Genomic DNA, 26,248 nt, shown 5'->3' on the forward strand with positions numbered 1-26,248 from the left:
ACAGCTATTCCTGAATTCCTTTATGTGTTTATTCGTGATTATCAGATTTATGTCCCCTAGTTTTGAACTCTTCCAACACCTTCTCTATCTATGTCTATCCTATTGAAGCACAGTACGAAGTCTTACAACACCAGGTTAAAGTCCAACAGGTTTGTTTCGATGTCACTAGCTTTCGGAGCGCTGCTCCTTCCTCAGGTGAATGAAGAGGTATGTTCCAGAAACACATATATAGACAAATTCAAAGATGCCAAACAATGCTTGGAATGCGAGCATTAGCAGGTGATTCACCTAGTGACATCATGTCACACGAAAGCTAGTGATATCGAAACAAACCTGTTGGACTTTAACCTGGTGTTGTAAGACTTCGTACTGTGCTCACCCCAGTCCAACGCCGGCATCTCCACATCATATCCTATTGAACACTGTCATCTTTTTAAAGATCTCTATCAGGCCATTACTCAATTCTTGTCAGAGCCCCAGCCTGTTCAATCTTTCATGTTAGTTCTCACCTCTCAGTTCTGCAATGTTTTTTACACACCTTCTCTCGCGCCTCTTTATGCTTTTCGAAATATGCAGACTAGAACAGTGCACAGCACGCCAAGGTTCTGGACATGTTCAACTTCCAAGTTCTGCTTTTCAATTCTATCCCTTTTGAAATGACTCCTGCTGCATGGACAGCATTTTTTGTGTGGCTTTGTTATCACATGATTCAGGCCAACCAGTCTGACTGAAACCTGTAAGCAAACAGCAGGCGACTTGTGTGACAATACACTTGCTCCTTTTTGTACTTTCACACCGGGTCAGGTTTTCTCACAATCCGTCCTGTGAATGTGGAATGGTGATCCGGTTATGTTGAACACCGTGTCCCAGGATGTGCTGCCAGTGAGTTTAGCGGTGCTCACAGTGACGAATGTGTAAATTCTCCAGCCATGTGTACTGATGAAGGGATTCCCAGTGAGTCATGAATCACCGCACAAGGCTGGATTATTTGCTCTGCTCCTCTCGGGAAAACAGCAACTCACCCTCAACCGCCTCGTGAGTTTCATGAGATTGCTACATTTATATTAGTTGCCTATAAACATGGCAGAGGAAGTTAGGGCTGGTATTTAACAGCGTAAGTAGCCCTTGACTGGCACATTTGTGGCTATCGCGATGCCAACGAACCTCATAGAAAGGGAATTGTGGAGTCTCAATCCTGCCCGTAAAAAGTTCTTCTTAGCGATTTCTCAAATTTCTAAAAGGTTTTATTTATTTCCTGTGCGTTCTTTGTCCTCTTCGCCTTCATCCAATATTTTGTTTTCCTGCCCTCTATTTCTCGTTCTCTACTGATTTGTCCTTAATTAATCCTTAATTAATCCTATTTCCTTTGGAATCATTCTCTGTTTTCTTTTCCAATCCTCAAACCTCGTAGAGGGGGGGGGGGTGAATATTCAAGCTGAAGTTTGAAGAAAATAATCTAACCAACTGAGTGTGCATGAGATGTCACACTTCTCCAAATTCTGAGCCATTGTGTGTCTATAATTGGCAGGAATTTTGTACCGCAGTGCACACTCTGTGAGTAAGAATCGTTTTAAGTTTCACTTCTCAGAAATTGATGGACAAAAGGTTGCACACTCTCATGGAACAGCATCTAAACCACAGGAAACTGATAAGCTATTCAAAGATTTTGCTCATAGTTTTTTTCAAAAGCCAACACGTCAAAACTACTTTTCTCTGATTCGAGGCAGGTACTTTCAGTGCTAACGATTTGAAATTTGCCACAATTCATCACAAGATCAGAGGATAGGTCCTCGGGACAGAATTTGAAGGTGTTCAGTGTGTAAGTATTGACTCTTATTCAAAGTTTATCAAGTTTAACGTGTGGTTTAATTGATACAGCTTAAAAGTTATTTTAAAGAGCGGACTGTCCCATTCTCCATGTAAAACAAGACTTTGACTTGTTTATCCCTGGGTTTTCATTAAATGCTTTACACATGAGCATGATTCTCAGATGCTGCTGTTTAGATAGTGTGCTGATTTACACTTTGCACTTGGATCGTTTCAGCTCTGTTTGTGAAACTTTTTTTTTTCAAAAATGAGAAAAAACAAAAGCTATTAAAAGTTTTAATTTCTGACAAATAAAGTTGAATGGAGGTTAAGAAAATAGAGTTTAGAAGGCTAAAAATAGGGGAGAACAAGTGAGAAATAATTATGCGATCAGGCTCACATTTGTGGTTACACATTAATTAATGTTGGGCTCGTTCAGGTAGTGCTGCATCCTTCCAAGAAGTGGAACACTTGTCTTTAGCAGAATTAAATTGGCAAGTGGTAAAGTTGCAGAGAACGTAAAATGAATAGTCTAAATTGCGTTGTACTTGTATCTCCTGCACATGAAAATGAGTTACCCCCGCATTGGTAAAATGAGTAATGAATTAGCACATTAGGTTTTTTTTTTAAGAGGGCATGGACCGAATTATTTGGATGCCTTGAGCTGACACAAAGTGAATTAGCATAATCACTAATTTTCTTTTTTAATTTAGAGTACCCAATTAATTTTTTTTCCAATTAAGGGACAATTTGGCGTGGCCAATCCACCTAGCCAGCATATCTTTGGGTTGTGGGGGCAAAACCCTCGCAATCATGGGGAGAATGTGCAAACTCCACACGACCAGTGACCCAGAGCTGGGATCGAACCTGGGACCTCGGCGCCGTGAGGCAGCAGTGCTAACCACTGCGCCATCGTGCTGCCCCACCCATTTATCACTAATAACGTGCAGCGTAGGTTCGCCAGACTGATTCCTGGGGTGGCAGGACTGACATATGGCAAGAGATTGAGTGGGTTAGAATGATATTCGCTGGAGTTCAGAAGAATGAGGGGGGGGGGATCTCATTGAAGCCTATACAATTCTAACAGGACTAGACAGGGTGGACGCAGGAAGGGTGTGCCCCTAAGGTGGGGAGTCTCGAATCAGGGGTCACAGTCTAAGGATAGAGGGTAAACCATTTAGGACTGTGATAAGGAGAAATTTCTTCACCCAGAGAGTGGTGAGGCTGTGGAATTCTCTACCACAGAAACCAGTTGAGGCCAAAACATTATGTGCTCTCAAGGAGTTACATATAGCTCTTGCGCTAAAAGGATCAAAGGATATGGATGGAAAGTGGGAACTGGTGCCCATACCAATTGCTCTTGTGAAAGTGATGGTGAGCTGCCTTCTTGAACCGCTGCAGTCCATGTGGTGTCGGTACACCCACTGTGCTGTTAGGGAGGGAGTTCCAGGAATTTGCCCCAGCGACATTGAAGGAACAGTGTCTGGTTTGGAGGGGAACTTGTGGGTGTTGTTCTCATGCACCTGTTGCCTTTGTCATTCTAGGCAGTAGAGGTCACAAGTTTGGACAGTGCTGTTGGATTGGTGGGCCGTTGCAGTGCATCTGGTAGATGCATTACATAATACTTACAGCACCAATTTGGGTGATTCTTTTACGTTTGTGTTAATGCCCTTCAAATTATAATTTTTTAAAAAAATTCATTTCCGGGATGTGGGTGCCGCTGGTTAGGCCCAGCATTTATTGCCCATCCCTAGTTGCCCTTCAGAAGGTGGTGATGAGTTGCCTTCTTGAACCGCTGCAGTCCTCGAGGTGTAGGTACACCCATTGTGCTGTTAGGGTGTTGCCCTAGCGACAGTCAGGAACATCGATATATTTCCAAGTCAGGATAGTGAGTAACTTGGAGAGGAACCTCCAGGTGGTGGGGTTTCCAGGTATCTGCTGCTCTTGTCCTTCGATTTGGTAGTGATCGTGGGTTTGGAAGGTGTTGTCTCAGGAACCTTGGTGAGTTATCATAGAATCCCTACAGTGCAGAAGGAGGCCATTCAGCCCATCGGGTCTACACCGACCCTTCGAAAAAAAAACCTATCCAGGCCCAATCCCCTGTCCTATTCCTTTAACCACACCCTAAGGGGCAATTTAGCATGGCCAATCCACCTAAATTGCACATCTTTGGACTGTGGGAGGAAACCACAGCACCCGATGGAAACCCACATAGACACGGGGAGAACGTGCAACTTCACACAGTCACCTGAGGTAGGAATCAAACCCGGGTCGCTGGCTCTGTGAGGCAGCAGTGCTAACCACTGTGCCACCGTGCCGCACCTGCAGTGCATCTTGTAGATGGTACACACGGCTGCCGCTGTTCGTCGGTGGTGGAGGGTTTGAATGTTGGTGGAAGAGGGGCAGACAAGCGGGCTGCTTTGTCCTGGATGGTGTTGAGCTTCTTGAGTGTTGTTGGAGCTGCGCTCATCCAGGCAAGTGGAAAGTATTCCTCACACTCCTGATTTGTGCCTTGTAGATGGTGGACAGGCTTTGGGGGTCAGGAGGTGAGTTACTCTCCGCAGGATTCCTAGCCTTTGACCTGCCCTGATAGCCACGGTATTAATATGGCTAGTCCAGTTCAGTTTCTAATCATTGGTAACCCCCAGGATGTTGGTAGTGGGGGATTCAGCGATGGTAATGCCATTGAATGTCAAGCGGCAATGGTTAGATCCTCCTGTTTTCTCCAGCCGTAATTAATCTGACCTTATCATCACACCCTAATATTCTTTTCTCTTTCATATGCTTAACTTTCCCTTAAAAGTATCAGTTGCTTATCCAAATGTTTGCACTCTCTCTTGCAGTATATTATTCTTTTCAAACAGGTGTTTAGTAAGTGAGGAACAGCTTGAACGAGTTAGTGCCAATTTTATATAGTTTAGAAAACTGACATGTGAGCTCATTCCCCCTCCCTCCTTTCCTGTCCATTTCACTCACATACTCTCTTCTTCCCCAACAATCTGAAATACCCACTTCCTGAATTCAACTGCCTCAAATTCCCACCTCCCAGTCGCTCATCCCTCCTCAGATTCACAGCAGGTCTTCCAGGATTTCAGAGTCTAACAGAATTAGGAAGAACCTTTCAGCCCAGCTGGTCCATGCTGGTGTTTTGTTCCACATGAGCCTCCATCCACCCCCTCTTTATCTCACCCTATCAACACCTCCTTCTATTCCTTTCTCCCTTGTGTGTCTATCCAGTTTCCCCTTAAAAGTGTTGATACTATTCGCCTCAACCCCTCCCTGTGGTAACAAGTTCTACCTTTGCACCACTCTCTGGATAAAGGATTTGTGATTCTCGAAATAAATCTTGCCTGAAATCCTCATAAATTTACTCATGGTTGACCTATAATTGTGGCCACTAGATTTGGCTCCCCCTATCAAACCCTGTCAGAATTTTAAAGATCTCTATTAGGGCACGTGTCAGCCTTCTCTTTTATAGAGCGAAGAACTCCCCACCTCTACTTCTCTGATGCTTGACAGTTGCATCCTCTCAGGCCTGGTATCATCCTTGCAAATTGTTCTTGCATGTCTTTCAGAGTCTCTACATCCTTCTTGTAAGATGTCTCACAACACCAGGTTAGGTTGGACTTTAACCTGGTGTTGTAAGACTTCTTACTGTGCCCACCCCAGTCCAACGCCGACATCTCCACATCATCCTTCGTGTATTATGGAGAGCAGAACTGCTCGCAGTGCACCAAGTGCAGTCTAACAAAGATTCCGTACAGGTTTAACATCTCTGCTTTTTATTTCTATTTCTTTCCAAACAATAACCTACTTTTGTGTAGCACCTTTAAAGTAATAAAATTTTTCAAGGCCTTCGTAGGAACGTCATTAGATTAAACACTTTCACTGAGCAAAAGAAGCAAACATTAAATAGGAAGCAGCTGTTCCCCTTGGTTGAGGGGTCAGTCACAAGGGGTCATAGTTTTAGGGTGAGGGGCAGAAGATTCCATGTGGATCTGAGAGAAAGAAATGACTCAGAGGGTGGCAAGAATCTGGGAAGCACTGCCTGGGATGATAGTGGAGTCTGGAAAACTCACAACCTTTAAAAAGCACCTGGATGAGAACTTGAAACACCATCAGGGCTGGTTTAGCTCAGTAGGCTAGACAGCTGGTTTGTGATGCAGAACAAGGCCAGCAGCGCGGGTTCAATTCCCGTACCAGCTGAGAATTCTGAATTCTCCCTCTGTGTACCCGAACAGGCGCCGGAATGTGGCGACTATGGGCTTTTCACAGTAACTTCATTGCAGTGTTAATGTAAGCCTACTTGTGACAATAAAGATTATTTTTTAGGGGCTGGTTTAGCACACTGGGCTAAATCGTTGGCTTTTAAAGCAGACTGAGGCAGGCCCGCAGCACGGTTCAATTCCCGTACCAGCCTCCCCGAACAGGCGCCGGAATGTGGCGACTAGGGGCTTTTCACAGTAACTTCATTTGAAGCCTACTTGTGACAATAAGTGATTTTCATTTCATCACTTTCAACGAAATGGGGCAAATGCTGGCAAGTGGGCTTTGCGCGAGATTTGGGGCAGTTATTGCTGGTGCAGACTCGATGGGCCGAAGCGACTTTTCTGTTCTGTAAGACTCTATGAATAGGACAGGTCTGGGAGTAGATTTTGAGGACTGTCTCGAAGAAGAAATGAGGGGTTTAGGTGCTGAGAGGTTTATAGATGGAATGATGACGATGAAACCATTGTCAATTGTCGTAAAAACCCATCTGGTTCACTCATGTCCTTTTGAGAAGGAAATCTGCCGTCCTTACCCGGTCTGGGATGAGCAACAAATGCAGGCACATCCTGCGACGCCCACGCCCCATGAACGAATAAAAATGCCAGAGCTACGGACTGAGGCAGCTGAAGCAACAGTTACTGACGGGGCAACGGAAATCGAGGGTGTGCATGAGTTCAATTCTGCAGGGGGAGAGATGTGGAGGATGTGACAGTGATAGAAAGAGGCAAGAGGGATTCGAACGCCAGGATGAGTAAGATATCACAGGTACCGGTTTACAGCCAGTGTAATATAGCATGACTGCCATTTTAGAGTGTGGGTATACCACCTTGTGATTGTGCAATTTGACTAACAGGCTCAAAATAAAAGTGTTTTGAAAACATTTTTAAGAGAAAAAAGTCCCAGCCTATTCAGTCGTTCCTAATAAATGCAAGGTCTGGATATTACCTTGATAAGTCTTATTTTGCACCTTCTCCAGCACCCTCATATGATTTGGTAATATGATACACAGTACTCCGAGTGCGGTCTAACCAAGGTTCTATGCTGTGCAGAGGAAGGAGTGAAAAGTGGAGATTAGCGAGTGAAAGTTATCAAAGCTGCTGATGACAAAGCCTTGGAGGCAAATGGCACAAATGGACAAGTTGTTTGCAACAATAGATTTTGGAATGAAGACAAATAACCCAAGTTACAAAGATTCTTGAGAATGTAGCTGAAAGAGCGAGCATTTTACTAACTGGGGAGCAATTTAATAATTTAAAGATGGGGGAAGTATTACGGCTGCTGATGGGCAGATGAGCCTTGGACGTGGGAGCTTGGAGGCACAATGGAGAAACGTTAAAAGGAGGAAGATGACACTGACCGGAGAAGGGAGGTTGTGCCATAGTGTGATGACTAGTAATTCAGAGGCCCAGGTTAATGCTCTGGGGCCATGGGTTCAAATCCCACCATGGCAGCTGGAGGAATTTAAATTCAGTGAATAAATCTGGAATTGAAAAGTTAGTCTTGATAATGGTGACCATTGTTGTAAAAGTCTATTTGGTTTACGAATGTCCTGGAGGGGAGAAAATCTGCTGTGCTTACCTGGTCTGGCCCACATGTGACTCCTGACCCACACTAATGTGGTTGACTTAAAATGCACTCTGCAATGGCTTTACAAGCCACTCATTTGTATCAAAACCTCTACAAAGTCTACAAAAAGGAATGAAACCGGATGGATCAAGCATTGACTTGGGCAGCAGAAACACCCTGCAAAACTGTTCTTTCTAAAATCTGGGTCTTGTGCCACAATTGGGAGAGCTGTCCCACAGACTAATCAAGCAATCTGACATAGTCATACTCATGGAATCATACCTTAGAGAAAATGTATCAGGCACCACCATCACCATCCCTGGGTATGTCCGGAGCCCAAAGCAAGGCAAAGGTTGCGCAGCAGTGGTATGCAGTCAGGAGGGTGTTGCCTGGGAGTTCTCAGCATTGACTCTGAACCCCATAAAGGAAACTCTCCTACTGATTACCACCTACCATCCAATCTTAGCTGATGAATCAGTACTCCTCCACGTTGAACACCTTTTGGAGGAAGCACTGAGGGTGGTACGGGCACAGAATGTGACTTCAATATCCATCACCAAGCGTGGCTCAATAGCACGATTACTGACTCGAGCTGGTCGAGTCATAAAGGACGTGGCCGCTAGACTGGGTCTGCAGGATTTGGTGAGGGAACCAACAAGAGGGAAAACCTACTTGACCTTGTTCTCACTAATCTACCTGTCACAGAGATATCTTTCCATGACAGCATTGGTATGAATGACCACCGCACAGTCCTTGTGGAGAGTTCAGCTTCAGCTCCATCATCTGGTGTGACACGACCACCTTGCTAAAGGGTATAACTACAAAGAGATCGAGCAACCCAAAGCTGGGCATCTGTGAAGGACTCTGGGCCATCAGCAGAAGTCGATACAACCACAATCTGTAACCTCATGGCCTGGCATATTCCCGAATCTACCATTACCATCAAGCCAGGGGATCAACCCTGGTTCAGTGAAGAGGGTATGCCATGATTAGCACCAGGCATACCTAAGAATGAGGTGTCAATTTGGTGAAGCTGCAACAGGATTATTTGCGCGCCAAACAACAAAAGGAGCTTGCAAGACAGAGCTAAGTGATCCCACAACTAATGGATTAGCTCTAAGCTCTGCAATCCTGCCACATACAGTCAAAAATAGTGGTCGCAAATTAAACAAGTAGCAAGAGGAGGAAACTCCACAAATATCCCCATCCTCAATGATGAGGGAGCTCAGCACATCAGTGCAAAAGACAAGCCTGAAGCATTCGCAACAATCTTCAGTGCCAGGCAATGATTATCTCCAACAAGAGAGAATCCAAACAATGTACCTTCCCTTGACATTCAACATTATTACCTTGGCTGAATCCTCCACACCTGTGTTTTTTTAGCATTAACGGAAACTGAACTGGACCAGCCATATAAATACTGTGGCTACAAGAGCAGGTCAGAGGCTGGGATCTCATACAGTAACTCACCTCCTGACTCCCCAAAGCCTGTCCACAGGAGTTCCCACTTGCCTGGATGAGTGCAACTCCTACAACACTCAAGAAGCTCAAAATCATTCCGGACAAAGCGGCCCGTTTGATTGGTACCCCATCAACAAACATTCACTCCCTAAACCACCAACGCACAGTAGTAGCAGCGTGTGCCATCTACAAGATGCACTGCAAGAACTCACCAAGGCACCTTCGGCAGCATCTTCCAAACCCACGGCCACTACCATCTAGAAGGACAAGGCAGCAGACATATGGGAAAACCACCACTGCAAGTTCCCCTTCAAGTCACTCACCATCCTGATTTAGAAATATATCGTTGTTCCATCACTGTCATTGGGTCAAAATCCTGGAACTCCCTCCCTAACAGCACTATGGGTTTACCTACACCACATGGGCTGCAGCGGCTCAAGAAGGCAGCTCACCACCACCTTCTCAAGGGCAATTAGGGATGGGCAATAAACATAAAAAATAATCAGAGAATTTAAGAAGATCAGACAGCTAAAGCTTCAGAATAATAACCTCTCATTAGAACTGGAAGACTGTAGAGATTGAACAGTTAAGTAGGCAGAAAGCCAGAAGAAAGGGCTGGGCTGGGAGGCAGGACCAAAGGTCTGAGTTGGAAAGTGATTAAATGACATAAATGATGACAGTGCAAGGCATAAAGAGGTGGTAATGGAGGGAATAAAGGAATGAATGATAGAACCAGAGCAAGTGAAAATGGCAACAATGCAGCCATTCCCAGCACTTGTTGTCTGAGAAAATGGGAGAAATGGAGAGATGTTGAATTTGATTTTGAGACCCGAAAAAGACGGCAAAGTGCCTAATGGAATGATGAGGTACTGTTCCTGGAGAGTGCATTGAATTAGGATTAGCAAATAAATTTATACAGAGCGTGGTGCCAAAATACGGAAACTGCAGCAAGAGAAGTCAGGCTTCTAGAGGTGCTGGTTTGTGATGCAGGGAAATAGTAAACTGGGTGCATAAGAAAAGTAATGCACATGTTGGCAAAGGAACCAGAAGAATATTCTTATTCTCAGAAAAAGGGCAAAAGTATCAAATTGAGCATGCACTTGGTGAGGTAGGATGTGGAAAGAGGTATTTAGAAGGATGGACAGGACGTTATTGAATCGCCTTGGAGAATGGGTGATTGTATGGCAAATTTGAGAGAGAAGCACGGGAGACGTGGTTCGGAGAAGGGGGAATTGAGCTTGAACCTGGAGAGGTAGAGCAGTGATGAAGGTGACCAATTACACACCCACTGAAGGATTTGTGTGACGCTCTATTGACTTCAGAAAGTACTCGAAGCCGAGCAAGGGTTTTTCCTCTCATTTTCTTCCATTTGACACCGAACCCCATGTAAAGTGACCAAACGTTCGGCCAAGAAGAGTAGGTTTTAAGGAGTGTCTTCGAAGGAGGAGAGTGAAGTAGATGTTCAGGGAAGGAAATCCTTCGTGCCCAGGCAGCTGAAGGCAGAGCCACCACTAGCAGAACTATGCACATCAGACATTCGCAACAGCCCAGAATTAGAGGAGTGCAGAGACCTTGGAGGTTTTTGCACAGATATGAGTTAAAGACAAAAACCGAAAAGGAAGAAAGAGCAAACATATATGTTGTTGCAAATCTTTCACAGACATTATGTTTTGTGCAGGTTTTGAATTAAATGTCAGAATGGCACATCTTCACAAATATATAGGATGAAAATTTGTCAGCAATGAAAGTAGCAACGAGACACCGATCATGAGCATTCGCCAATTATTATTTTTGAACTTTTGTCCTTTTTCTTATTTTATTGGTCACATGTCTTGTCCTTTTTCTCTTTCTTATTCAGTATTTTCCATTGGTTACTGTTCACCAATCATCATGCAGAAAACACTTTCAGATCTGAAAAATATTCTGCCCAAAAGGAAGACGGAAATGCGTTTATATCGCTCCTTTTACAACCTCAGCACATCCTAAAACACTTTAAAGCAACACAATATATTTTCTGTTAAGTATAATCACTGTTATGAACAGGAGTAGGCGATTCAGTTTGTCGGGCCCACTCTGCTGTTCAATACGTGGCTGACCAGACACTTCAATGCCTTTACATCCAACAGGAAATGAAATGAAAATTGCTTATTGTCACAAGTGGGCTTCAAATGAAGTTACTGTGAAAAGCCCCTAGTCGCCACATTCCGGCGTCTGTTCGGGGAGGCTGGTACGGGAATTGAACCGTGCTGCTGGCCTGCCTTGGTCTGCTTTCAAAGCCAGCGATTTAGCCCTGTGCTAAACCAGCCCCAGTACATAGGAACATATTGTAATGTGGGAACCACGGCAGTCAATTTGTGCAAACTTTAAAGTTTCCACAAAAAGCAACTCGATAATGACAAGATGATTTACATTTTTCCAGAATGTAGAATCCCTACAGTGCAGAAGGAGACCACTAATTCTGCACCGACCCTCCGAAAGAGCACCCTTCCCTCGGCCCACGTCTCTGCCCTATCCCCGTGACCCCAGCTAATCTTTTGGGCACGATGGGGCAAATAAGCATGGCCAATCCACTTAACCATGATCAACATGACATTCTCCCCACAATAACACAGAGAGAACTGTTTTGAGTATCTTAATTTCAAACCTACAGAAACTGGTATGGATCAAATACTCCAATGCACATGTCATCGAGATAAGATACACAAACCCACAAATTAATTTGTGACACTCTTGGTCACGCAACGTCAACTGACATAAATATCAGATTTTATCAAATGCTTTGTTACTCTTGACAACCAATCTATTCCATTCCTTGGGGCACCTGAACTCCTGCAGCAAGTTTGTTCTTTCCTTCTCAATCCCAACCCAACTGTTCCATCTCCCCACTCTAGGTCTCACAGGTCTGTCCCCTCGTGCTTCAGCTGGACTCAGTGATTCCTCGCCCTCTAGCTCCAGGCTCCTCCTTCTCCAGCTCTGAGGTAACACACTAGCTTCAGGACACAGCGTATGAGTAGCCACAGAGCTTCATGATGGCTCGGCCTCAAAGGAACACAGGATATCCACTTGCCCTTTCGATGTGATTTAAAATGAACACCTGTCCCAGCTTCAATTGCTGTCATGTCATGTGGCTTTGACTGTGCATTAGTTTTAAAGATTTTGCGGCCAGATATTCGTCAGCCTATTCGCCATTTGAAGAAATATGCACAATGTATAGTTCTGAAATAGGTAATTTGACCCAGCAGGTCTCCACGGTGTTTATGCTCCACACAACTCCTCCCATCCCTCTTCTTCCAATTTAATCATCAGAATCTTAAATTCCTTTTGCCCTCAACTGTTTACCTCATTTCCCCAAATGTATCCTTGCTATTTGCCTTTGTTTCTCCATATGAACAAAGGAAGAAGGGAAGAGGCCATTCAGTCCCTTCAAGCTTGTCCAGCTATTTAATGAAATCATGGCTGATCTGTGGCCTAACTCTTTACACCTGCCTCTGGCCCATATCCCTCAATATCTTTGCTAAACAAAAATCTATTTATCTCAGATTTAAAATGAACACCTGTCCCAGCTTCAATTGCTGTTTATGGGAGAGAGTTCCAAAACTCTACCACCCTTTGCATGAAGAAGTGCTTCCTAACATCTCTCCTGAATGGTCTCGCGATCATTTGTAGACTACGCCCCCTGGCTTTAGAATCTCCAACCCTGTGGAAATAGTTTATCTACCCTGACTTTCCCTGTTAATATCTTGATCACCCCCTAACCTCCTAAATTCTGACGAAAACCGGCCTAATTTGGTGTCATGGAAACGAGTTCCAAATTTTCAACATGCTCGGGTAAAGGTGGTTCTCCTGAATTCTTGAATGGATTTATCAGTGACTACCTTACACTTAGGGCCACTCACAAATGAAAACATTTTCTCCATGTCTGTGTAGAAGCCAGGTATTTTGAATACAACTAGTATAGGTAAAAGATAGCTGTTTAAGCATAAATATTAAGCCCCAGTTTTAAATACTCATTTAAAAATGAGAATTTCACCACCCATAAATTCAGGTCTTCAATAGATACATGAAACAGCATAAAATTACATCATAGATTAAAACAGCACAGTTGCAAGATGATTTGACACTGCTTGTGCTAATTGTCAAGGACCAGGGCTGAGTTCCATGGCAACGAGGTGGCAGGAGTCCAGTGCAGCTTGTAGAGCATTGAATCAAATACATATTTTACTCAATCTTTCTCGATATGAAGTCTCCATTGTTACATTAGCCAAGCTAGCTTAAAACCAGTTTATTGCTGGTAAAGATTAGCAGTCAATACCTTATCGACCTCATTAGGCAAACGACTAGTGCAAAATAAATAAACCAGCAGTTAAATTTCTTTGTATGAATCCATTTGCATTTATATTGCATTGCTATTGTAGTGAAGAGGCCCAACGTGGCTCACAGGACGGTTATCGATGAAATGTGACTTCAAATCACGTAATACGGTATTTGAATACGTGGCTAAAAGCTGGATTGAGAAGCATTTGGTTAGCAGGCTAAAGGTTTTTAATGATTTCACTGCCAATCATAAAATCGTCACATCAATAAAAATAAAAGCTTTACTTTATTGACATTTTTTTGTAGTTTGGAGTTCAATTGAAAATGATTTGATTAATTACTAAAAAAGGTTTATCACCAGAATTCCTGTGGATCGTCAGTATCACGGGAAAATACCTCGGTCAATGAAAGTACAAATATTAAATGTGTTTCCTTTTTGTAGGTATAATATATGCAAGCCTTCGTTGAAAACAGTAAGTAACTTTTGAACATAATTTTGATTTTCTTCCCACCTGACTGGTGATTCTGCCTGTAATATTGTTAAAGGGTTGTTGGCAATCCTCTTTACCTCAAACAAAGAGCCACTCACGTGTAAACAGGTGTAGTTCACATCAAAAATCCAGGCCAAGTATCAATGCCAAGTTTAATGCTGACTTCACATAATATCCAACACTCTGAGTTACAAGGTTGTGAATTCAAGTCCGATTTGAGACTTAAGAATAAAATCCAGTGCATTACTGAAAGAGTGCTGCATTGGAAATGCCATCTTCCCAATCCTGTAACTTTTTTCCTTTCAAGTATTTATCCAATTCCCCAATGAAAGTTTCTATCGAATCTGCTTCCGCCGCCCTTACAGGTAGCACGGCGCAGATCATAACAATTCATTAGATTTAAAAACATTCTCACTTCCCCCTTTCTCTTTTGCCAATTATCTTGAATGCGTCCTCTGGCTACTGACCCTCATGTCAGTGGAAATAGTTTCGCCTTACTTATTCTGTCAAAACACCTCATAATTTTGAACACCGCTATTACATCTCCACTTAACCTTCTGTGCTCTGAGGACAAGAACCCATCCTTCTCCAGTCTTCAAGTAACTTAAATCCTTCCTCTCTGGTGCCTCTACAAATGTACAAAAGTCTTCCTTAAAAGCAAGATAAAACACAATTGTGCAGTCACATAGTAAAAATCATCTTGTACTTAAATTACCCAAGTCCGCCACAAAATTAGAATGTTTTTGAAGTTCTAAGTACAAGTTCACTGCACGGAGGGAGCCAGACATTTATCAATTGTAAATTCGCACTTCACATCCATCAGCCCTGTGGCGGCACTTTGAAAGAGCTGTCCAATTAATGCTGCACCCCTTGCTCTTTCCCTGTACCCCTGTAAAATGTGCCCGCCATAGAGGGAGACAGTGGGGCAGTGGTAATTTCACTGGATAAGCACCCAGCAGCTGGTGGAATATAAGTTCAATTAATAAATCTGGAATTGAAAATTAAGTCTCAGCAAAGGTGTCCTTGACAACTATCGTTGATTGTTGTAAAAAGCCATCAGGTTCACTGATGTCCCTTCGGGAGGGAAATTTGCCATCATTACCTAGTCTGGCCTACATGTGACTTCAAACTCATAGTTTTTAACTGACCTCTGAAATGGCTTCACAAGCCACTTAGTTCAAGGGCAATTAGGAGTCTTGCCAACAATGCCCACAGCCCATGAAAGAATAGCATTTATTATATTTATCCAATTCCTTTTTGCAAGTTACTATTGAATTTCTTTCCACTGCTGTTTCAGAGAGGATGTTCCAGATGACAACAACTTGCTGCTTTTGTCTTGTTTAATCGAACTGTTTCCACAGCTGACTTTGTGTTATTGGTACATCTGTGATAAATCCTGAACAAAAACAAGGTTTTGCTTCTTTAACATAGCTGCAGGAATTCCAGTTTCCGTAGAGCCAATGGAAGTGCACCTGAACATGACTAATTCCACAACTCTTCCCAACAATTCTTCAGACATTACACAATGTAATCTGTACGCCCATCACCAAACAGCCAGAATTGTTCTACCTCTGGTCTACTCCATCATATCCTTAGTTGGTGTCTTTGGGAATGGCCTAGCCATATTTGCCATCAGGAAGAAGCAGAAAAAAATCAATTCAACTACACTTTACTCCATGAATCTGGTGATCTCAGACATTTTCTTTGCGGCCGTTTTACCCGCACGAATAGTATACTACGCACGAGGATTTAACTGGCCATTTGGTGAACCAATGTGTAGAATTACTGCAGTAATTTGTTACAGCAACATATATGCCAGCGTAAGTTTCATGACCTGCTTAAGTTTGGACCGGTTGCTTGCTGTAATATATCCGTTTCGCTATTCGAAGTTCAGAAAAGTCCACAACGTCAAAAAGGTCTGCATTGTTGTGTGGATCATTATTCTCTGCCAGACATTGCCACTGCTGTTTATGCAAATGTCTAAAACGACTAAAGACAATTTCTTGACATGTATGGAATATCCAAATTTTGAGTCTATTCAAAACCTTCCACAAATTCTGCTTGGTGCTTGTATAATCGGTTACATCTTGCCTGTGGGTATCATGCTGTTTTGCTATTCTAAAGTCAGTTCCAAACTCTTCAGATCCGCAAGAGAGAACCCCTTGACTGAAAGGTCAGGAAGAAACAGAAAAGCCAACAACGTAATCCTGCTTGTACTCTTCGTGTTCTTCATATGTTTCACACCGTACCATGTGGTCATTGTGCAATACATGATCAAAAAGCTGCGTTACGAAATACCCTGCCCGGATCAACTGGAGTTTCAAATAGCTCTCCATGTGACTGTTACCGTGATGAACTTCAATTGCTGCCTGGACCCTTTCATCTATTTCTTTGCCTGCAAGGGCTACAGGAACATCGTCCTCAAGATGATCAGGCAGCCCGTCAGTGTGTCAATTTCAAGTGGAGTTAAGACCGGACAGGACAACAGCACACCTGGGACAGTGAATCACTTGAATACAACAGGGACAATCTCTGATGCCAGATTGTAGAGACAATGTACTCAATGATACTGGGAAAGAAAGACCACATCCATCAAAAGAAACTCAATTCATATTCTGACCAATTTTCAATGTATACATTACACCATGGTTCATGCACATATTGTACAGAAGTAAACTGATATGTTGTTTTTTTAAATCTTCTTAACTTATGTGTAGTTTTCCTCTTTCCTGGAAAGTCCATCCCACAGATGACCAAAGTGTGAATGCTGGTCTTTTTCCATTCACAATTAAAGAGAAATGGTTCTGCAGTGGCTGGGTGCTCCCAATTCTAGGCAATTCAGTCCACTTTGAGTGCACCTTCACAGCAACTTTGGCTGTGCTTTGCACACACCCCATCGCGCTGGCAGTAATATTGCTCTATCAGGGGCTGTTTAGCACAGGGCTAAATCGCTGGCTTTGAAAGCAGACCAAGGCAGGCCAGCAGCACGGTTCGATTCCCGTAACAGCCTCCCCGAACAGGCGCCGGAATGTGGCGACTAGGGGCTTTTCACAGTAACTTCATTTGAAGCCTACTTGTGACAATAAGCGATTTTCATTTTCATTTCATTTCATCTCCATTCTGGCTCAATGCACGCGCTGCTGAGACCTGCATCCATGCATTAGTTACCTGCAGACTTATCGATCCCATTGCCTCCCATCTTGCATCATCCACAGACTTGAGTTAATTGAAAACTTAGCTGCTGCCTGTATCCTAACTTCCACCAAACTACTCACCCATCATCATTTTGCCTGCTGAGAGTCACCACTGACCTGGAATCCAGTAATGCGTTAATTCTAAATCTTTACCCTCGCGTTCAAATCTCCCTATGCCTTTCCTAGCTGTGATCTCCTCCAACCCTACAACCCTCCGATTCTGGTGTCTTGCACGTCCCCCATTTTATTTGTTCCATCGTAGGTGGCCGTGTCCTCTGCAGCCTTGGGCCTAAACTCTAGAATTCCCTCCCTGCCTCTCTAATTTACTCTCCCCCTAAGGCTTAAAACCGACCTCTTTGACTGACTCACTACCGACCACCTGCCCTTAGATCCCCACTGAGACCTGGTGACAAATTGTGATGGCTAATGTACTTGAAGTGCTTTGAAATGTTTTACTGCGTCGAAGGTGACCTATAAATACAAATTTTGTTGTATTCATGAGCTTTGGACCACTTGTACAAAATGCACTCACTTTGCTCCTTTCTACATGACACTAAATTCCTGGATTGTGTGACTGGCCATCATCCAACTCTTTCCTGTATTCAACTCTATTTGTTAAAAAATATCATGAACACATCTTTAACAGATAGCCTAAAACAACCTTATAGTGACAATTGCTGTTCAAATCAAGACAGAAAGTTTCAGATTTCCAAAGCATCTTTCTCAACTTCAGGATGTTTCACAACCAGTGAAGTTCTTTTGAATTAGTGGCGTAATGCAGGAAATCTGGCAGCCAATGTGAGCAAACTAGTACAAACAGTAATGTGTTATTGACCAGGGATTCTGTTCTTGAGACGTTGACTGAAGAATAAATATGCGCCATAACCCCAGGGAGCACTCTCCGGTTCTTCTCCGAAATAGCATCGTACGATCTTTTACTTCATTCCGAGAGGTCAGACAGGACTTCAGTTTAATCTCTCAGCTGAAAGACACCACACCTGACAGTGCAGCAGTCCCCCAAGTACTGCACCAAGAGTGTCAGCCAAACTTATTGTGCTCAAGTCAGACTTGGAACCCACAACCTTCAAGTGAAGGTGTTCCCAACTGAGCCACAGCTCCACACATTAAGATTCAGAGCAGTGATGGCCAACTTAGGCTATTCAATTCAGTGAGTCGCAAGGTCAAAATTGGGCTTGTTCATTAACCATGATCCCAGTAAATATGATTAAGTACATTTGATACATGCCAAATATTTCATAACCAGTCACAGAAAATCCTTAACCATATTTATATGAACTATCATCAACTTGGGTGACACGGTGGCGCAGTGGTTAGCACTGTGACTGCGGCGCTGAGGACCCGGGTTCGATCCCGGCCCCGGGTCACTGTCCGTGTGGAGTTTGCACATTCTCCCCGTGTCTGCGTGGGTTTCACTCCCACAACCCAAAGATGCGCAGGGTAGGTGGATTGGCCACGCTAAATTGGCCCTGAATTGAAAAAAAAAAATCCTAAATTTATATTAAGAAAGAACGATTATCAACTTCAAATGGTGAAAGCAAAATAAATATTTACGTTTTGGAACTCTATGACTCTAAGTCGAGGATGCACACGGCTCTCTCAGTCAAAGTTGCGAGCAATCAGCACACATCTCAGTTCACTTGTCCTTGCTTTACGTGTGAATCACTTCAGTCACACCAGGAGCAAAAAAATCAACGTAGATGGAAACCAGTGGGATGTGGCAACAGTCAAGAAAATGTCCTGAGGGCCATACACTGAACCTAGATAGTCACATGTGGGCCCAAGCCTACCCACCACTGATTTAGATGTGAGACCAAACTTCTTATATGTAACTTTATAATCATCTGGAATGCGCTTCTTTGAAAGAGCGGTGGCAACAGATTCAATACTTACATTAAAAGGAATTAGATACGCACTTGAGATGAAACGTGCAGGGTGATGAGTAAGGGTTAATTGGATAGCTCTTTCAAAGACTCAAATGGCTGCTTCTGCTCTGTACATTTCCATGATTCTATGTTCCCATGAAAAGGTTTATCTACCACACCTGAAGAATAAAGTAAGCTTTCCTTTGATTATTAATTGAAAATACGAGTATGATTTGCTGAAAAGTTTGGTGGTGATGTGGTGTAGTGCTAATGTCACTGGAGTAGTAATCCAGAAGCCCAGCTTACCGCTCTGGGGACATGGATTCAAATCTGCAGCTGGCGGAATTTAAATTCAATTAAATCAATCTAGAATTGAAAGCTAGTCTCAGTTATAGTGATCGTGACAACCAGCATCGACTGTCACTAAAAACCCACCTGGGTCACTTCAGGGCAGGAAATAAGAACATAAGAACTAGGAGCCATCTGGCCCCTCGAGCCTGCTCCGCCATTCAATGAGATTGTGGATGATCTTTTGCGGACTCAGCTCCACTTTCCGGCCCGAACACCATAACCCTTTATTCTTCAAAAAATGATTTATCTTTATCTTGAAAACATTCAATGAAGGAGCCTCAACTGATTCACTGGGCAAGGAATTCCATAGATTCACAACCCTTTGGGTGAAGAAGTTCCTCCTAAGCTCAGTCCTAAATCTACTTCCCCTTATTTTGAGGCTATGCCCCCTAGTTCTGCTTTCACCCGCCAGTGGAAACAACCTCCCCGCATCTATCCTATCTATTCCCTTCATAATTTTATATGTTTCTATAAGATCACCCACCCTCCGCATCCTTCTAAATCCCAACAAGTACAGCCCCAGTCTGCCATTGTTACCTAGTCTGGCCTACCTGTGACTCCAGAACCACAGTTGACTCTGAACTGCCCTCTAAAGAGGCCGAGCAAGCCACTCAATTCAAGGGCAATTGGGAATGGACAACAACTGCTGACCTTATCAGCAACTCCCACATCGCATAAATGAATGAAAACACAAGCGGGCAGACTCTTTCCCAAGCATACCCAATCTCCTGTCTTAGAAGAAAACCTCCATCTCACCAGTTTAACATCAGCTGAATCTCACACAAAGCATCATGTGGCCGCCACAGTTGTCATATTAGGAACAAGCCATAAAGGGATTTGGGACAAGCATGACATTTTTACAACAGAGATGCTGCTTAACTGTAAGTCATAGAATTTACAGTGCAGAAGGAGGCCATTCGGCCCATCGAGTCTGCACCAGCTCTTTGGAAAGAGCACCCTACCAAAGCCCATACCTCCACCCTACCCCCATAACGCAGTAGCCCCACCCGACACTAAGGGCAATTTTGGACACGAAGGGCAATTTAGCATTGTCAATCGACCTAACCTGCACATCTTTGGACTGTGGGAGGAAACCGGAGCACCTGGAGGAAACCCACGCACACACGGGGAGAACGTGCAGACTCTGCACAGACAGTGACCCAGCGGGGAATCTACCTTGGGACCCTGGAGCTGTGAAGCAATTGTGCTAATCACCATGCTACTGTGCTGCCCGTCATATAGTCAATGTAGGTCAGCGAGCACAGGGGCGATGGGGGAATGGGACATGGTGTGAGGATGATGACAGCAGAGAGTTTTGTTAACTAGAAGGGTGACCGTAGGGGGCTGCCCAGGAGAGCGTTACAATGCAAGGCAAGACTCGAATGTCCAAGAACAACAGACCGGTCCTTATCCAGTATTCGTACTGCAGGAACCTCATTCTTCCCAACACAGGAAAACTACCCAAAACATTTCAATATCAAATTGCTGCAGAGTTTGAAAACCTTTGCACCACAAATGAAAATCAAAGATGACTTTTAAAAAAATACATTTACAGTACCCAATTATTATGTTTTTCCAATTAAGGGACAATTTAGCGTGGCCAATCCACCTACTCTGTACGTCTTTGGGTTGTGGGGGTGAAACCCACGCAGACACGGGGAGAATGTGCAAACTCCACATGGACAGTGACCCGGAGCCAGGATTGAACCCGGGTTCTCAGGGCCATGAGGTAGCAGCGCTAACCACTGTGCCACCGTACCGCCCAAAAAACAAAGCTGACATAGCAGACAATAGGAATTAGGAAACAGCTCCAGAGAAAACACAAACGGCAATGGGCTAACATCTTACATTTCACAGCATGCCCTCACAGTTCGACGCTTTCCTTCACGCTTCAGCTGCTAACAATATGGCAAGGGCACTGGTATATCTGGAGCCTTGGTGAACTGCAGGACCAATTATCTACCTCTGTATCCAAAATGATTTAAGAATGAAGAAAGAAACATAGAATATAGAGCACGAGCAGACCACTCGGCCCACCCAGTGCATGTCAACCTTTACGTTCCACTTCAGACTTCCATTCTTCCTCAGAAAACCGACCACCTTAACCCTCTACTCCCATCGCCCTCAAGTACTTGTCCATATAGCCCTTAAGTGCAGTAAGAGCAAAAAAAGCTGTAAATTCTCAGGAGGCCAGGCTGTCGAGAGAAACCATTCCCTTCCAAGTTACTCACCACCCTGACCTGGAAATATATCACCGTTCCTTCACTGTCGCTGGGTCAAAATCCTGGAATTCCCTCCCTAACAGCACTCTGGGTGTATCTACACCACATGGGCTGCAGCGGTTGAAGAATGCAGCTCACCACCAACTTCTCGAGGGCAACTAGGGATGAGCGAAAAATGCCAGCCTAGCCAGCGACACCCACATCCCGTAAATGAATAAAGAAAAGTTCATCTTTCAGGTCGGTGACCAGGTGACAAGTCATCAACGTTATCTTTGTTTCTCTCGACAGGTGCTGCCTGGCTTGCTGAGTTTTCCCAGCTTTACGAACATACAAAATAGAAGCAGAAATAGGCCATTCGGCCCCTCGAGTCTGATTTGCCATTCAATAAATCATGGATGATCCGTTTATGTTTTGGGTTCCACATTCCCATCTACCCCCGATAACTTTTGATCCCCTTTCCTAACAAGAATCTGTCTACCTCCGACTTAAAAATATTCAATGACTTTGCCTCCAGCACCTTGGTTCCAATCTCGCACAGCCCTCAGAGAATATGTCTCCTCATCTCTGTTCTATAAGGGCAACCCCTAATTTTAAAACAGTGTCCCCCAGTTCTGGACTCACCACAAGAGGAAACATCCTTACCATGTCCACCTTGTCCGTACCATTTAGGACCTTTTATACTTCAATCAATTAACTCCTCTGAACTCCAGTGGAAACAAGTCCAGTCTGTCTAACCTTTCCCCATAGGACCACCCGCTCAAGTTAGGTATCAATCTGGTAAACCTCCTCTGAACTACCTCCAATGCATTTTCATCCTTCCTTAAGCGAGGAGGCTAAAATTGCACCCAGTGTTAGAGATGTGGGGCAGAATTATTTCGTTTGCAGACCCCAAAGTGCCATGGAGGTCGCAGGAACGTGGAGGGTTTCCAAAAAGGCCAAATCGTCCAGGCCCACCCTCATTAATTATGCACCCAGGTGTTTCATGCAATAATCAGTGACAAGGCAAGCCTGGATGCTATGGCCAGGTGTCTCATTGAGATGGCATCCAACATCACTGGCCCTCTACTGAAGGTGGTGGACCTCCTGAAAATGAAGCTGGATACATAGAAACATAGAACATACAGTGCAGAAGGAGGCCATTCGGCCCATCGAGTCTGCACCGACCCACTTAAGCCCTCACTTCCACCCTATCCCCGTAACCCCACCTAACCTTTTTGGTCACTGAGGGCAATTTATCATGGCCAATCCACCTAACCTGCACGTCTTTGGACTGTGGGAGGAAACCGGAGCACCCGGAGGAAACCCACGCAGACACGGGGAGAATGTGCAGACTCCTCACAGACAGTGACCCAGCGGGGAACCCAAACCTACATCCCAGCAACCCCACCTAACCCCCCTGGACACCAATGGGCAATTTGGCAAGACCAGGAACATTTTGAGACTGGAAGATGGGCCTGCCTCAATGGGAATTCCCCATGACAGCGGTGGGAGTAGAGAATCCCGCCGTCAGCGAATAGAGTGCCACCTCCCACTGCCGAGAAACAAGTGGCTGAGAGACCGGAGAATCCCGCCCATAATGTGTGGCTTAGTGTTGGTCTTCCTGGTGCTGACTCGATGGGCCAAATGGCCTCCTTCTTGGTGGGCAGCACGGTAGCATTGTGGTTAGCACAGTTGCTTCACAGCTCCAGGGTCCCAGGTTCGATTCCCAGCTTGGGTCACTGTCTGTGCGGAGTCTGCACGTTCTCCCCATGTCTGCGTGGGTTTCCTATTAAGTGGGGGTTACGGGGATCGGGTAGATACGTGGGTTTGAATAGGGTGCTGTTTGTAAGGGCTGGTGCAGACTCGATGGGCCGAATGGCTTCCTTCTGCACTGTAAAATCTATGATCTATAATCCCGCTGTTCTGATATCATCCTTGGAAGCCTTTGTTTCACTCTCTCCGGTGCCTCCACACCCATATGGTAGCCAGAACTATACACAGCACAAATGTGGTCTAACCAAGGTGCAATACAAGTTCAGAATAACTGTTTTTTCAAAAATCTTCTTATTGGCTTTTCTCATATTTATAAACAGTTGTTACTTATAAACATTACATTTTTCTTGCCCGTGCTAATTTGCTTTATTTTACAGAGAGGTTTGTTTTGTCCTTCATTTGACTAACTATATGTACACTTTGCTGACCTCTGGATCGGTCTATGATATCCCCCCCTTCCTCCTCCCCTTTCTCTTCTCTTGTGGTTTCCCCATTTTTCAATCCCCCCCCCCCCCCCCACCCCACATCCCCACCCCCCCAATGTGGCCACCAGCTGTGTTGTACAGGTGTGCCCCTGCGCTCTGGGGTCTTCCTCCGCCCTGATGCCCTCTCGAGTGGCTGTTTGCGGCACCCTCTTGGTTCCTCGCCCTGCTCCATGCCCGCCGAGGCCTATGTCTGTACTGCTTCACTATCTCACCCTTCTCTTTGCTTCTCTTTTGTTCTGCGTTCTCCCCCAGACTCCTCTTCCCCCCCCCCACCCCTGTCCCTTTGTCCCCCCATGCGTTCTCCCTCCCCTTCTGTCCCCCCCTCCCCTGAGAGGGGCGCCGCGGCCCTCCCGTGCTGGCCCTCCTCGCTAATACGGTGGCCCTCCTCCCAGTATTTGCCCAGTTCTGGCCCAATAACCTTTCTCCTACTGGCCCTTGTCTCGCCCTCCTGTTTGCTTTCCTCACCCTCATTTCCCTCACTCCACTCCCCCCCCCATTGCATTGAGGGAGGAGCCAAGCTCTGAGACAAGACAGCACAGTGCCGCACAAGGCATAACACCCGAGCACAGTTCATGAGTCCATTGTCCTTGCAGACTGTCCTCTGCTCTTTGTTCTGTTTTTCCCTTCCTTTTCCATCCCCATGTCTTTCATTGCGGTTGCGTGTGCTCCTCCCCCAGCTTGGTCGCTCTAACGAATTCATCAGCCGCCGCTGGGGTGTTAAAATACAGCTCTTTTCCCTCAAATGTTACCCAGAGTTTGGCCGGAAAAACATCCCAAATTTGACCTTGCTTTTGTGCAGTGCCGATTTCGCCTTGTTGAACTCAGCCCTCTTTTTGGCCAGGTCTGCCCCAATGTCCTGATACACCCTTACGGTCTTCCCTTCCCACGTGCTCTGTTTCGTTTGCCGGGCCCACTTTAGGATTCTCTCCCAGTCTTGGAACCGGTGCAGCATCGCAATAATTGCTCTGGGCTGGTTCCCGGCTTTGGGCTTGGGTCGGAGCGACCTGTCTATTTCCGGTGGGTTTCGGAATACCTCCTTTCCCACTAGCTTGCCCATCATTTGGGTGATGTAGCCTGTTGGGTTTCTGCCCTCTATCCCCTCTGGCAGACCCACTATTTTAATGTTCTGCCGTCTGGAACTATTTTCCTCGTCCCCACCTTCCCTCTAAGGCGCCCCTGGGCCACGACTAACCTTTTGGCCTCGGCTTCTAGGGTTATCGCCCTGTCGCTCTGGTCTGAGGCGGCCCTCTCCAACTCCAGAATCGTTTTTTTCTGCGCCTCCACTTCCCTTTCCAGGCCTTCGATGGTCTGCTGCATTTTGTGTGTCGTCTCCTTCATCATTGCTTGGAGCTGCGACCAGAGCGCCTCCTTTATGCTGGTCGCTGCGTCCTGCTCGCGCTCCGCTGCTTGGTCCGCCATTGTTTTCCCTTTCAGGCTCGCCCTCCGTCTCGTCTTGTGGGGCCGCCTGCCTGCGCGTCCGCCGCTCATGCGCCTTCCCCTCGCTGCTGCTGCTGCTTGCATCTCGCTGTCCCTTCACCTCGGTGTTTTTCTTTCCTCCAGCCATCTGTCTGTCTCTCTTTCTTTCCCCGCTGCTGGCTGTTCCTTACCCTGAGGTTGCTCTCACTTCCCCCGCTCCTCTGCTCTCGCTGGGTCTGTCTCGGGCTTCGAGTTTCCCTTTTTTTTTGTTGGTTGGGGGGGGGGGGGGGGGGGTTGTGGTGGGTTCCCTTCCTCTCTTTCGTTGTTTCTTTTTTTCTTTATTTGTTAACTTTTTTTCCCCCCCTTCTCCTTTTTCTCCCCTTCCTTCTCACTGGGTCAGGATGGTTTGGGAGAGAAGTTTCCTGGTGCAGACAGGAGTCCCTCTTTATCTCGTTATTTGCATATTTGTACTCCCAAATCCCTTTCTTCTTCTACCTCGCCTTTATTTTCAAACTTTACAAGAAAAATGTGGCTTCCTTATTGTTTTTGCTAAAACACTTCACACTTACGCTGAAATATATTTGTCAATTATATGCCCACTTTGCAAATTTATTAATACCGTCTTTGTTGCAGTTCACCTCACTATTAACTATCAGCATCATCCGCAAATTCAGAAATTAAGTTTGAGATACCAGGGCGGCACGGTGGCTAGCACTGTTGCCTCATGGCGGTGTGGACCTGGGTTCGATCCGGGCCCCCAGGTCACTGTCTGTGTGGAGTTTGCACATTCTCCCTGTGTCTGCATGAGTCTCACCCCCACAACCATAGGGGGTTGTCACAGTAACTTCATACTTGTGACAATAAGATGATTATTATTAATATATGCAGGGTAGGTGGATTGGCCACACTAAATTTCCCCTTAATTGGAAAAACAAATTGGATACTCTAAATTAAGAAAAAAGTGTGTGATTCCAAAGTCTAAATTGTGAAAATAAATTGGTAACAGCAGTGGTCCTGGCATTGACCCTCGTGGGACCT

General features: G+C 45.0%; 2 protein-coding genes across 7 annotated transcripts in view; one reads left to right on the forward strand and one right to left on the reverse strand.

Moving 5' to 3' along the window:
• The window catches only part of ubac2 (UBA domain containing 2), a 353,572-nt gene that overhangs the window by 182,401 nt on the left and 144,923 nt on the right, over window positions 1–26,248 (reverse strand). The window lies entirely within an intron of this gene.
• On the forward strand, window positions 1,626–17,595 carry LOC140391517 (G-protein coupled receptor 183-like). 2 transcript variants are annotated; one of them, XM_072476069.1, is made up of 3 exons: window positions 1,626–1,819; window positions 13,859–13,889; window positions 15,339–17,595. In XM_072476069.1, exons 2-3 carry the CDS (start codon window positions 13,868–13,870, stop codon window positions 16,454–16,456), a joined length of 1,140 nt encoding a protein of 379 aa, XP_072332170.1. In that variant the 5' UTR covers window positions 1,626–1,819; window positions 13,859–13,867; the 3' UTR covers window positions 16,457–17,595. The 2 variants fall into 2 exon arrangements, with proteins under 2 accessions (XP_072332170.1, XP_072332171.1); XM_072476070.1 differs by having other exon boundaries at window positions 1,627–1,819; window positions 15,205–17,595.

This window comes from Scyliorhinus torazame, chromosome 15 (genome assembly GCF_047496885.1).
Source record: "Scyliorhinus torazame isolate Kashiwa2021f chromosome 15, sScyTor2.1, whole genome shotgun sequence".
In the NCBI taxonomy this organism is placed as follows: domain Eukaryota; kingdom Metazoa; phylum Chordata; class Chondrichthyes; order Carcharhiniformes; family Scyliorhinidae; genus Scyliorhinus; species Scyliorhinus torazame.